This window comes from Mesoplodon mirus, assembly GCF_964341445.2.
Source record: "Mesoplodon mirus genome assembly, chromosome: 11".
NCBI classification, from domain to species: Eukaryota; Metazoa; Chordata; class Mammalia; order Artiodactyla; family Ziphiidae; genus Mesoplodon; species Mesoplodon mirus.
In genome coordinates, this window is record NC_138987.1 from 99,074,876 (window position 1) to 99,087,084 (window position 12,209).

General features: G+C 49.6%; 1 protein-coding gene across 1 annotated transcript in view; it reads left to right on the forward strand.

The window, feature by feature from the left end:
- The window catches only part of CRACR2A (calcium release activated channel regulator 2A), a 107,793-nt gene that overhangs the window by 55,991 nt on the left and 39,593 nt on the right, over positions 1 to 12,209 (forward strand). The window contains exon 7 of the mRNA XM_082634791.1: positions 8,270 to 8,360. Coding sequence (XP_082490917.1) covers positions 8,270 to 8,360 — 91 coding nt within the window. The remainder of the gene's footprint in view (positions 1 to 8,269; positions 8,361 to 12,209) is intronic.

Here is a 12,209-nt window from a genome sequence, read left to right on the forward strand (position 1 = left end):
CCAGATGACCACACACTGGCCACTTGCACTGCCCCGACCCTCACTTCCTTCACATGGGATACAGGACACTTGTCTGTGATGGGAGGGGAACTCTTCCTCTCTCTGCATCTGCCTTTCCCCAGGCTTTGCAAACCAGAGCCCTATGGATCAGACCACTGTCGGTCCACATGGAAACACATGAGATCAGAGCGACTGCTCTCCGAGGCCAGTGGCCATTTCTGAAGCTCTGCTTTGAGTTCAAGCTTCTGAAATTTATCCCAACTGTAGAAGAATGCCATTTGCTCTGTTCAGGGTCAAGACTATCCTTTCATTTAGGGAAGGAAGATGCTACTTTTCTTCCTGGAATGATTTCAGCCCACCCTGCCTAGAACCTAGAGGCGGGACCAGATGACTTTCTGAGACCTTTTGTTCCTCAGTGAAGGCAAAGGAGAGAGGGAACAGGAAAAAAATATGTTGACCAAGTAATATTCTACAGCAGAAAGGCTTGGCCTGTGTGCCATTAGCTGGGACCCCGGTGGAACTGAGTATTAATGCTCTGTTCTAGCCTGGTACCTTGACTCTCGGTGTGCAGTGCACTTTGTGAAGCTTAATTAATTTCCACAGTACCTGTGGGAGGCTGGCAGGGAAAGTCCTTGCCCGCTGCAGATCCTCTCTGAAGGCCCCTTTGAACCTAAGCCTTGTATTGACATGAGCATCACTATTCCCAGCCCATTTTGCTTCTCACGTGTCCCATCCTTAGATCTCCAGTACCCCTGATACCATGCACGTGCACCCTACACACCCCCACACACATACACACACACACAGAGTCATCCTTCTGAGAGGGGGCATCCACCACAGTCAGACGTCCTGGGTGGCATTGCATCCTCGACGTCAGGCCTGGGCCTTTCACCCTGCCTTTCAGTAGGTTCCATCATTTTCAGATCCATCACTACCCTTGCAGCATCCTCAGTATATAATTGTTCTCCTTCCCCCCACTGTTGAAAATCTCCCTTTTCTGGACTCAGCCTTTCTTAACTTTTCCCCTGATAACTCTACACCCGCCCCACTGCCGGAGCAGGTAGCTTCCTCCACTTAACTCAGCCAAGGCTGTGTGGTCGCAGAATTATGTCAGCTGGAGCTCAGGAAGGCACCATGGGGTGGGGTTGGCACCGTGGGGTGGTGTGTGGCCTCTTCTGCCTGTTCCTTTCCTCCACGCCACTTACGCATGGACTTGGAGTTCATAAATGCTGAATTCCTGGTGGGCAGAGACCATTCAGTAAGTCTAAATTATGTTACCCAGAATGTTGTTTTATGAAGTAGTCAATCAATACTTGTTAATGCTGGTGGTGACATAATGGGTCTGCTAGACATTTCCACATGCATGATCTTACTAAGTCCACATGATTTCTTTCTTTTTAAAAAATTTTTATTGGAGTCTAGTTGATTTACAATGTTGTGTTAGTTTCAGGTGTACAGCAAAGTGAATCAGTTATACATATACATAGATCAACTCTTTTTTTAGATTCTTTCCCCATATAGGCCATTACAGAGTATTGAGTAGAGCTCCCTGTGCTATGCAGTAGGTCCTTATTAGTTATCCATTTTATATATGTGGTGTGTATATGTCAATCCCAATCTCCCAATGTATCCCTCCCCCCCTTACCCCCTGGTAACCATAAGTTTGTTTTCTCCACCTGTAACTCTATTTCTGTTTTGTAGATAAGTTCATGTGTACCCTTTTTTTTTTTTTTTTTTTTTCGGCACGCGGGCCTCTCACTGTTGTGGCCTCTCCCGTTGCGGAGCACAGGCTCCGGACACGCGGGCTCAGCGGCCATGGCTCACAGGCCCAGCCGCTCCATGGCATGTGGGATCTTCCTGGACCGGGGTACGAACCCGCGTCCTCTGCATCGGCAGGCGGACTCTCAACCACTGCGCCACCAGGGAAACCCCCATGTGTACCCATTTTTTACACATGACTTCTTTCTAATACAGGTATTACCATCTGGTTTTCCAGATACAGAAAACCTCGAGCTCATCGAGGTAATGTGGCTCGTCCAAGGCCAGAAAGCTTATAAATGTCAAAAGCAGGATTTGAACCGAGGCCTTCTCACTCTGGGTCTAATGAACTCTGGGCCAACTGTAGGTGTCAGCAGGGGGTTACACAAGAGAGGCTCCCCAGCTACCACAGTGAGACAGAAAGGAGAGGATAAATACTTAGGGCTCATGACTCTTACTCACTCTCCCTGGCTCCTTCACACATATCCCCCGCCCCCCTGAGAACTCACGTCTCTCTCCCTCCCTTCTCTTATCTCTCTCTTCTCTGTCTCCTCCTCCCTCTGTTGTTCAAAATAACTAGGCATAGATATCATAGAATGAAATCATTAGACACTGCCCTGGGGGAAGGGAGTGTTTTCAGAGTGGTTAATAGAAGACAGGTTGCATATTTATGCTCACATGTAATTAATTGAGAGCTCAGAGAGCTCTATTACAGGCTGTTCTTCTTGTCATGTTCAACATGTTTACCAATGGCATGAATTAAGGGAGATATGGAGGAATATTTTGTAGTAATAAAAAAAAAAGGTCCATCCATAGAGAAGATACAACAAATATAACCTGTATGTGCCAAACAACATAGCAAAACACAAAAAGCAGAAACTTAGGAAAACAAAGAAAATTTGATAAAAACAAGACTTTAAAAGAGTTCTAGAAGACTTCAACAAACTTATCTCAAATTTGACATATCAGTCAAGCAAAAAACACATCAAATATACAAAGTATTTGAAACCATCAACCAGCAAGCTTGATTTAAGAAATGAACGTGGAGCTGTGTGCCTTGCAGTAGAATACACATTCTTGTTATAGAACTTACGTAAAAATTGACAATATGGGGATACAAAGGAAAAGCTAATAGATTCCAAAAAGTAATCCCTTACCAATACATTTTCTTACTATAATACAATAAAACTAGAAACCAACAGTTTATATATTTTTAAAAATGCTCTTCCTTTTTTTCTTTTTTAAAATATATTTATTTATTTTATTTATTTGGCTTCACAGGATCTTCGTCATGGCACACGGGAACTTTAGTTGTGGCATGTGGACTCCTTAGTTGCAGCATGGGGGCTCTTTAGTTGCAGCATGCGGGATCTAGTTCCCTGACAAGGGATCAAACTCAGGCCCCCTGCACTGGGAGCTCAGAGTCTTAACCACTGGACCACCAGAGAAGTCCCTAAAATGCTCTTCTAAGTAAATCTCAGATAAATTAAATAATCAAAACCAACATTATAGGTTAGTTAGATTACACGATGATTGAAAACTTAAAATATCAACAAAATTTGGAAGGTCATTGAATACACTGAACCACCAGTTGGGATCCATTAAGATAGTGACAGTTGAGAAAGATGGACTGAATCTAACAAGCATAAAATCTAACAGAATTACATTTGAGATCTTGCCAAAATCCAAAACACCAATGGCAAAAGCACAAGGTGGGAGAGATATAATTCAGTCACACCACCTTTTTCTTTGTTTTTTAAATTAATTAATTTATTTTTGGCTGCTTTGGGTCTTCGTTGCTGCACATGGGCTTTCTTTAGTTGCAACAAGTGGGCTTCTCATTGTGGTGGCTTGTCTTTGCTGTGGAGCACAAGCTCTAGGTGCACGGGCTTCAGTAGTTGTGGCACATGGGCTCAGTAGTTGTGGCTCATGGGCTTAGTTGCTCCGTGGCATATGGGATCTTCCAGGACCAGGGATCGAGCCCATGTCCTCTGCATTAGCAGGCAGATTCTTAACCACTGTGCCACCAGGGAAGTCCCTCAGTTGCACCATCTTTAAAACAAAAACCATCACTCTGCCATCAAGTGTAGGGGTTTTAGTTGACACATGGGTTCAGCATTCATCAACTATGTGATGTGACTGCCCAGAAAAGTGAATGTGCTCTTAGGCTGCATGAATAGGTAGGCAGCAACTAGAGCAAGAGAGATCTAATCTGCACCGATCAGACCTCATACACTGGGCATTCAGTTTGCGACTCTATGGCCTGAGAAAGCTCAATTACAGCCCATTCAGACAAGAGTAAAGGGGATGGTGAAGGGACTTCCAAAAGAAAAAAATCCATGTGAGACATGGCTGGAGGAAGTGAAGAGGCATGACCACAACCCAAGGCTACTCCTTGAAGTCTTAATGTTGTTCAAAAATATATGAAGTGTTATTACACAAAGGCAGGTTAAGGTCACAGAAAGACACATGTCTATGAGCCAGAATAGTCCATAGATGAAAGAGCTGCTTAGAGATCCAGCATTCCCTCTCACTGGAGGTGTTCTAACCCAGTCTGGGTAAATACTTGGTAGAGATATTGTGGCGAGGATTTTAACACTGGAAAAATAGGTGGTTGGATCAGACAAGCCTTCCAACCCCGAAATTCTTCAGTTCCCCTGGAATCTGGTATTTCCCGCCATGTGGTCCACCCATGGACTTCTGAGTCTGGTATCCAAACTCTTAAATTTATTTCTTACAGATTTTCAGCATTAACATTTTGAGCACAGGCCCTGTGGGTGACATCAATGTCTGAGTGTTCGTAACCTAGTGAAGACAGCATAAACCCAAAGGAAAGAGGAGTTCAGGACTTTGAAATGTTCAGATAAAGACATATGGTGTCCTCTGAGGTCAGTCAGTGCATTGGAACAGACAGGGAAATACTCATGGAGAAGACTTCAAAGTCTGTGTTTGTGTGCGTCAGGCAATCTGAGTGGTTTTAGAAAGAGTGGCAACAAAGGGGTGTATAATAAGCAAACATAATCAGTTGCCTCTTTCCTCTGATGGCAGAACGTGGTAAGCCCGGCTGGAGCACTATACGCCATATGCCCAGATCTTTTGAGAGTGTCTCTAGCCATTGTTTGTCCCAGAAAAATAATTTCTCTGCAGCCCCTGCTCACACACAGCCTGCATCTCTAATGGATCGCTCCAACAGGAGGTTTTATTGACTAAGCTTTCTGTTCTTCATCTTCCTGATTGCTTCTGACCCTTTCTAAACCTAGCAACCCTTTTATTCTTGAAACAAAGACCCTCCTCCCCTTGGGGAGCATTAACCCTTGCCCCCCGCAGCCTATGATAATAATTACAATAATAAATAATCCCTTACATCCATTTAGGACTTTGCAGTTCCAAATACCTTGCACACCTGCTCTCTCTTTTTTTTTTTTACACTTTTATTGGGGTATAATTGCTTTACAGTGGTGTGTTAGTTTCTGCTGTATAACAAAGTGAATCAGCTATACATGTACATATATCCCCATATCCTCTCCCTCTTGCGTCTCCCTCCCTCCCTCCTTATCCCACCCCTCCAGGTGGTCACTAAACACCGAGCTGATCTCCCTGTGCTTTGTGGCTGCTTCCCACTAGCTATCTACCTTACGTTTGGTAGTGTATATATGTCCATGCCGCTCTTTCACTTTGTCACAGCTTACCCTTCCCCCTCCCCATATCCTCAAGTCCATTCTTTAGTAGCTCTGTGTCTTTATTCCTGTCTTACCCCTAGGTTCTTCATGACATTTTTTTTTCTTAGATTCCATATATATGTGTTAGCATACGGTATTTGTCTTTCTCTTTGTGACTTACTTCACTCTGTATGACAGACTCTAGGTCCATCCACCTCACTACAAATAACTAAATTTCATTTCTTTTTTATGGCTGAGTAAATATTCCATTGTAACACCTGCTCTCTTGTTTGGTCATCGAGATGATGCTGGGAGGAGCCAGGGGTACAGGTGCTACTTTGGGGTTGGAGGAGGTCTTCTGCCCTCTGAGCTGGTTTGGTGATGGGAGTGGTGTGCACAGCACCTTAATCATCTCATTCCCGGGGCTCGGGTGTCCGGCCCTGGGTCAGGGCTCATCCTCTGAAGTCATTCAGGCCTTGGCAGCCTCCCAGGATGCTGGCCGGTTTTGTTCAAGAGCGTTTGCAAAGAATGAGCTCCATGTCTGATCCAGTGTGGGCCCAGGGTCGCTGATGCCCGCCTGCATCCCAGGACTTCTTTGTGATGGGCACATCCTTTGTGTTGAGGGCTGGGCGTAGGTGCCATTCAGAGGCTACATCTCTCTTCCCCCCCATTTGTTTGTTTGTTTGCTTGTAGCAATTTGCAAAATTACTTACTTACGACTAACAGACTGACATGTGAGCATGAGAAGTATAGAGTTTATTAATTTAATCCAATAAACCTTCAAGTTAATATAACACATTTAATGATAGTGTAGAATTAATGCTCTGCATGGTTATTAGGCCTAAATGGTACACAGTTTATATGCCTGACTGTAATTAGTATTGTTTTAGCAGCGTCAAATCCATTTTTTAAGTTTTTCTCATATCACTTTATTAGTTCCCTGGTACTTATATAGTTGGAATCACCGTCTCTAAAGTTTTCCTGGATACCATTTACCATGTAGCATTGGAATTTCTTCCAGCACAGGAAGGTAATTCCAGGCTCCAGGGAAAGACCATCTTTGTTTCTGAAATTTCCTTTCCACTGTATCATTTCTGTCCCTGAGGTGTCCCTATGCAACAGCAGGTGCCTCGGCTCCTTATTTCTTGCCAAGATTTTCTTGTAATTGTTATGGGGTAGCTAAGTACCGAAGTAACAATCCAAACATTTGTCATTTACCAAGAAGAGAGACATTTGTTACTCCTGGGATGGGAAGCCCAGTGATGAACACAGAGCCTTGGCTTGGAGGAGTCTTGGAGAGCTGTGCCCTCCTGCTGAGCACACCCTGGGCCAGTGCCATACTCACTCAGAGTCGGGTTTGTGGTCTTGGGGATACAACCAAGAAAGGGAACTCAGACAGGTGAGTGACCTTGACTGTGCAGATCCACACCGGTTTCCTCGTCTGGGTCAGTTGTGTGGTTTCTGTAGAACTGGAAGGATGCCAGTCAAACTGGCAGCCTGTGCATGTGGTGCCAGGTTCCCCCTCAGGTAGCGCGTGAGGAGGGGGCAGCCTATGGGCTGTGGTGCAGCCTCGGGCGGCGGGGGAGTCCTGGAGCTGGACTGGGTCCCAGGGGGACTTAGGGATACAGGGAGGTGGGAGTTTGAATGACGGAAGGCTCAGGGGAAAGAATGCTTTCCTATCCTTGATGTTTTCTTCCGAAATCTCTCTGGTACCTCTTAGAACCGAGAATCAGGGCTGTTTGTTCAATTATAAAAGCCTCCTTCGTTGAATAGAGAACAAGGGAGTGCCAGCATTTGAGTTTAGAACGGCAGGTGCCAAAATTGGCAGTAGGTGTGTCTATTACAGGTTGAAAACAGACCTGGAGAGCTATGACATAAGCCTGCTTGCTGGAGCCTAGAGTTTCCTTAACAGGAAAGAGGGCAGGGAGCAAGGGGCAGAGAGGGCCTTCTGTGCCCAGCCAGAGAAGAGGTATAGAGGTGCAGTCCCCTGGGAATGTCACATGTGATCATCTCCAGTCTTGGTTCAAATGCTAATACCTGGTCCTTCCCGTTTGAACTTGGGGGAGTACTTGAAGGAGGATCTATTACTGGGAGAGAAGGAGGAGACATCCCGGGGTGACCCACAAACCTTGTCCCCAGAGCCGCATCTGTCTTCATCTCCACGTAGGAGCAGAGAGGCCAGCTACGTACTTCCTGTCCTGCGGGGCTCTTCGGAGTAGGAGGGGGCGCTGAGAACCCAGCGTGTCACTATTGCCATCAGCATTTACCCAGCCTCACCCTTCCCGTGGCCCTGTGCCGATGGGTGAGCCCTTGGACAGGTGTGGCCCGCTTCCTTTTTGGGGTGTCATGAGGGTGGTGGCGGTCATCACCATGGAACCTTTTGAGATCCTATGAGAAATGAGGGTCACGCAGAGTTCAGCACATAGTTTCCAGGAGAGAACAGTTCAGATGGTGCTGATGGAACCAGGCAGAGAGAAAGCGCCCAAAGTGGGAAACAGATACACCAAGAAACCAAGCAGAACAGAAGCCCACACCACATACCTTTATGCTGTCAACAAGCATATAGGGATCCGTGGGCAATAGGATGGTGAGTGTCACAGAGGCTGGGTGGATTGGTGCTGAGATAAGGCAGAGGACAGGAAGGTGGAGCCGGGGATGCTCCCCAGGGAAGTGTGTGGATCGCCTGGGAGGGACAGCTGGGAGACAGGAGCATGAGAGGGCCCTGCTGGGCCTCAGTGGTCAGCTGACCCTGCAGCCTTGGCTGACCTGACCGCCATGGCCGCCCACCCCACCCAGAGCTCCACTGGGGGATAAAGGCATCTCATCACGCTCTCTTTTTGTCACCTGTGCAGGAAAATTGCTGCCTATGATGAAGAAATCCAGCACCTCTACGAGGAGATGGAACAGCAAATCAAAAGTGAGAAAGAGCAGTTTCTCCTGAAGGCAAGAGTCCATTCCCGGGGCTTGGCTCTGTGGGCCAGGCTGAAATACCACCTGCTCTGACCATGCCCTCTCCCCAGCCCCGGATCTAAGATTGCAGTGCCCCATGGCACTATTGATTTCCTGTTTTCCTGCTTTGTTTATTTTTTTCAAGGCCGTTGTCACCTTCAAATATGGCATATGATTTACAGGTTTATTTTTATTGATTGTGGTCTGTCTCGTCCTACTAAGACGTAAGCCCCAAAGAGCAGGGATCTTTACCTTTTACGTGCTAATGTACCCTCAGCACTTCCACCGTGCTTGGAGCACAGCAGGCAGGCGTTCAACAAATAGTTGTTGAATCAGTGAATGAGTGAACAAGGAATAAATGCAGAAAAGGATGGAGGGGCTTTACCAGTTAAAGCAGCCTGAAGACTGGCTTGATGTTGGCTGCTCCCGAGACCTCCACGACAAGCCTGCACAAACGCGACAGCCCGTGCCACTCCACGCCCAGCAGCTCCCCTAAGGGGACCCTCGTTAGAGCCGATGCTTCCTATCCTTTCCTCTTGGAAACCTAGCAATTTTAATTCCCAAGACAACTCAAGTTCCACGCTTCTCGAATTCCACGGGGAAAATGTAAAACTCACATTCCTGCTCCTAGTCTGGCACTTAGCCTTCCACCAAGCCCTGCTGTTTGTCCTGGGAGCTCAGAACTGGTGAAATCCCTTTCTGTTCCAGGCTAAGCAGGATCCTTTAGGGGAACATATTCATCAGACAGAGCTACAGGAAACTCCCTCTTATCCATTTTTGGATTATCCACTTGTTGGGTTCTCAGCGGAAAAATCTTGGATCTTGAAAGGTGGCCTCCTGTCTTAGTTCGGGCCATTACAAAAATATCATAACCTGGGTGGCTTATAAACAACAAACATTCATTTCTCATGGCTTTGGAGGCTGGAAGTCCAAGATCAGGGTGCCAGTGTGGTCGGGTTCAAGTAACAGCCCTGTTCTGGGTTGCAGGCTGCCAACTTCTCTGTGTCCTCATGTGGTCAAGCAGGCTCTCTGGGGTATCGGACAAGGGCACTAATCCCACTCTGGTGGGCTCTGCCCTCGTGACCTAATCACCTCCCAAAGAGCCCACCTCCTTGGGGCCATCTCCTTGGGGGTTAAGTTTCAACATATGAATTTTTTAAAGTTTTTTTTTCTTTTTTTTTAAATTAGTTTATTTTATTTATTTTTACTGTGTTGGGTCTTCGTTTCTGTGCGAGGGCTTTCTCTAGTTGTGGCAAGTGGGGGCCACTCTTCATCGCGGTGCGCGGGCCTCTCTTGTTGCGGAGCACAGGCTCCAGACGCGCAGGCTCAGTAGTTGTGGCTCATGGGCCCAGTTGCTCCACGGCATGTGGGATCCTCCCAGACCAGGGCTCGAACCCGTGTGCCCTGCATTAGCAGGCAGATTCTCAACCACTGCGCCACCAGGGAAGCCCTCAACGTATGAATTTTGAACATAGAGACCCCATCACCGGCTGCCTCTCAACGCGGAACCTGAGCCGCTGTCATGTCCCTTCCCTTGCTCCTTAAGGCAGGTTGGTCTAAACCACTTTATGCTGCCGATATCCACACCACGGCCCCATTTCTTACCACAGATGCCCTTCCAGCTGAGAGGGCGTCAGAATGCTTTCCAGAAAAAGCCGGGTGTGTTCTCCACCCAGAGCCCTCTGGAGGCTGGGCAGTATTTCCAGACCTCCCCCTCGCCTTCCTTTTTAGAGCGCTAATGCGTCCTGGCTGACCCCGCCCTCCCCCGACTTCCAGCCTTAGTGAAGGCGAACAGGCGGAGAGAACTCGCAGCTCCTCATCTAGCGGACCCTACGGGGGGGTGGTTTCCGAGAGCCTCAGCCTTACCCCCGCCGCACCCCCTGCAATAGTAGACCCGCTCCCTTTACCCCAGTGGCTTTGTGCACAGAGGGGCCGAGTTCTGGGGTGGGGGCGGGGGCGGCATTCGGCCCCCTGCCCCGCACCATGACTACAAGTCAGAGGTCATAGCTAAGGAAAGATGCTGCTTCCAGAAGCAAAAGGTGGGTCAACGCCTGGGGACTGGAAGCGGAAAGAGGTCAGGGGGAAAAAATTCCAGGGCAAATCTGCACCAGCTGGGGGGTCTGACCCCGCTGCCGCACCCCCGCCCCCAGCTCCGGCTCCAACCTTCTCAAGGCCTCTGAGCCCCAAACGCCTTTCAGGCCCAGCGCTGGGTTGTATGCTGTTTGCATACGCGTGGGAGCCGTGAACACGTGTTCGGCCGTGCTGTTAAGCCTTCGGACGCGCAGGCTTGGCCTGGCCACCGTGTGAGGTTGGTGGTCTACAGTTCATGACAGCTTGAGAAGCCGCACCCTCTGGCCAGGGCTTGGAGCTCGGCATCTCACTGGCCGTGACCCCCTCAGCACTCTGTGCCCGGCAGGGGCGGTAAGACACTCCGTCTGGGCTTTGTGGGGCTGCCGGCATCAGCTGGGGGTCCTGGAGCTGCTCGCCCCACCCCCAGCCAGCAGGGTGGAGAAGATTCCCTGCAGCAAACGTTGGGAGGAGGGGCTGCCTGGTCATACCCTGCCTCCACCGTCAGGTGTGGCCGACACGAGGACGGTCATGGGCTTCCCCCGAGCCCCGCTGACCTGTCCAAAATGGGCAGAGAGGGCTTCTCTGGTGGCGCAGTGGTTGAGAGTCCGCCTGCCGATGCAGGGGACACGGGTTCGTGCCCCGGTCCGGGAGGATCCCACATGCCGCGGAGTGGCTGGGCCCGTGAGCCATGGCCGCTGAGCCTGCGTGTCCGGAGCCTGTGCTCCGCAACGGGAGAGGCCACGACAGTGAGAGGCCCGCGTACGTACCGAAAAAAAAAAAAAAAATGGGCAGAGGAACGAGGTGACATCTCCAGATGAGGAGCTGAGGAAGAGCCCTGGGCTTTGACGGGGGCCTTTGTCCCCTCACCCTGCTGCTCCCAGACAGGGCTGCCCCCTAGGGCTGCATCTCACCACTGTCCTCCTTGGGGAGGTGTCCTTCCACGTCATGGAAAGCCCGTGGGGCTCCTGTGGTGAGTTACACGGAAGCCACGATGCTTTCTTCTCTTCCTACCTGTCCTGCGCCGGGGCCATGCCTCGGACAAGCCGGGAGCTGCAGATGGTACAGGTAGTTTTGTTTCCCAAGAAACAGTGATGTGGAAGAAAAAAGCAGGGAAGCTGGGCAAGGCAAGGGCTGCACCCCAAGTCTCCCGCTGCCCACTCAGGGCCCTTACACCAGATGAGGCTCTGGTGAGAGTGTCAGGCATCCTGCCAGCCACACACTTTCCTCTTTGTCCCACGACCAGGCCCCTTCCCGCTTGCATCACTGGGGTCTCCGCATCCCTGAGTGGGGAAGGCCGGTTCTAGGGCAGGAGGGAGGGGCTGTGGAGTTCAGGGCAGAGACCCCCCCGGGGCTTGGGAGCCCTCCGTCCCAGTGGGGACACAGCGAGGGCCTAGACCTGCCTGAAGGAGGAAGAAGTGGAGCCCCTGTGTTTTCAGAGGGAGGGCAGTTTAAAGGATTGAATGACTGCGCCCAACATGGACAGAATATCCGAGCCGGAAGGACATTCCATCTTCCAATGGACAGACAGGAGCCTGAGGCCTGAGATTCCAGCTCAGCCCCTGTTCAGTTCCCCGTTCGGTACCCACCCACTAACCGACGCTGCCTCTCTTGTGGGAGGCGGTCATCCGACATGGTCATACGTGGTGAGGGCTGGCATTGTGCACACTCTCCATCCGCCAGGGCAGGTGGGTGACCAAAGCCCTGGGATGTTGTGGGAAGACCCCAAAGGATGGGCGGGCCCCTCCCTGCTGTTGAGCAGGTTCAAGGTGGGGG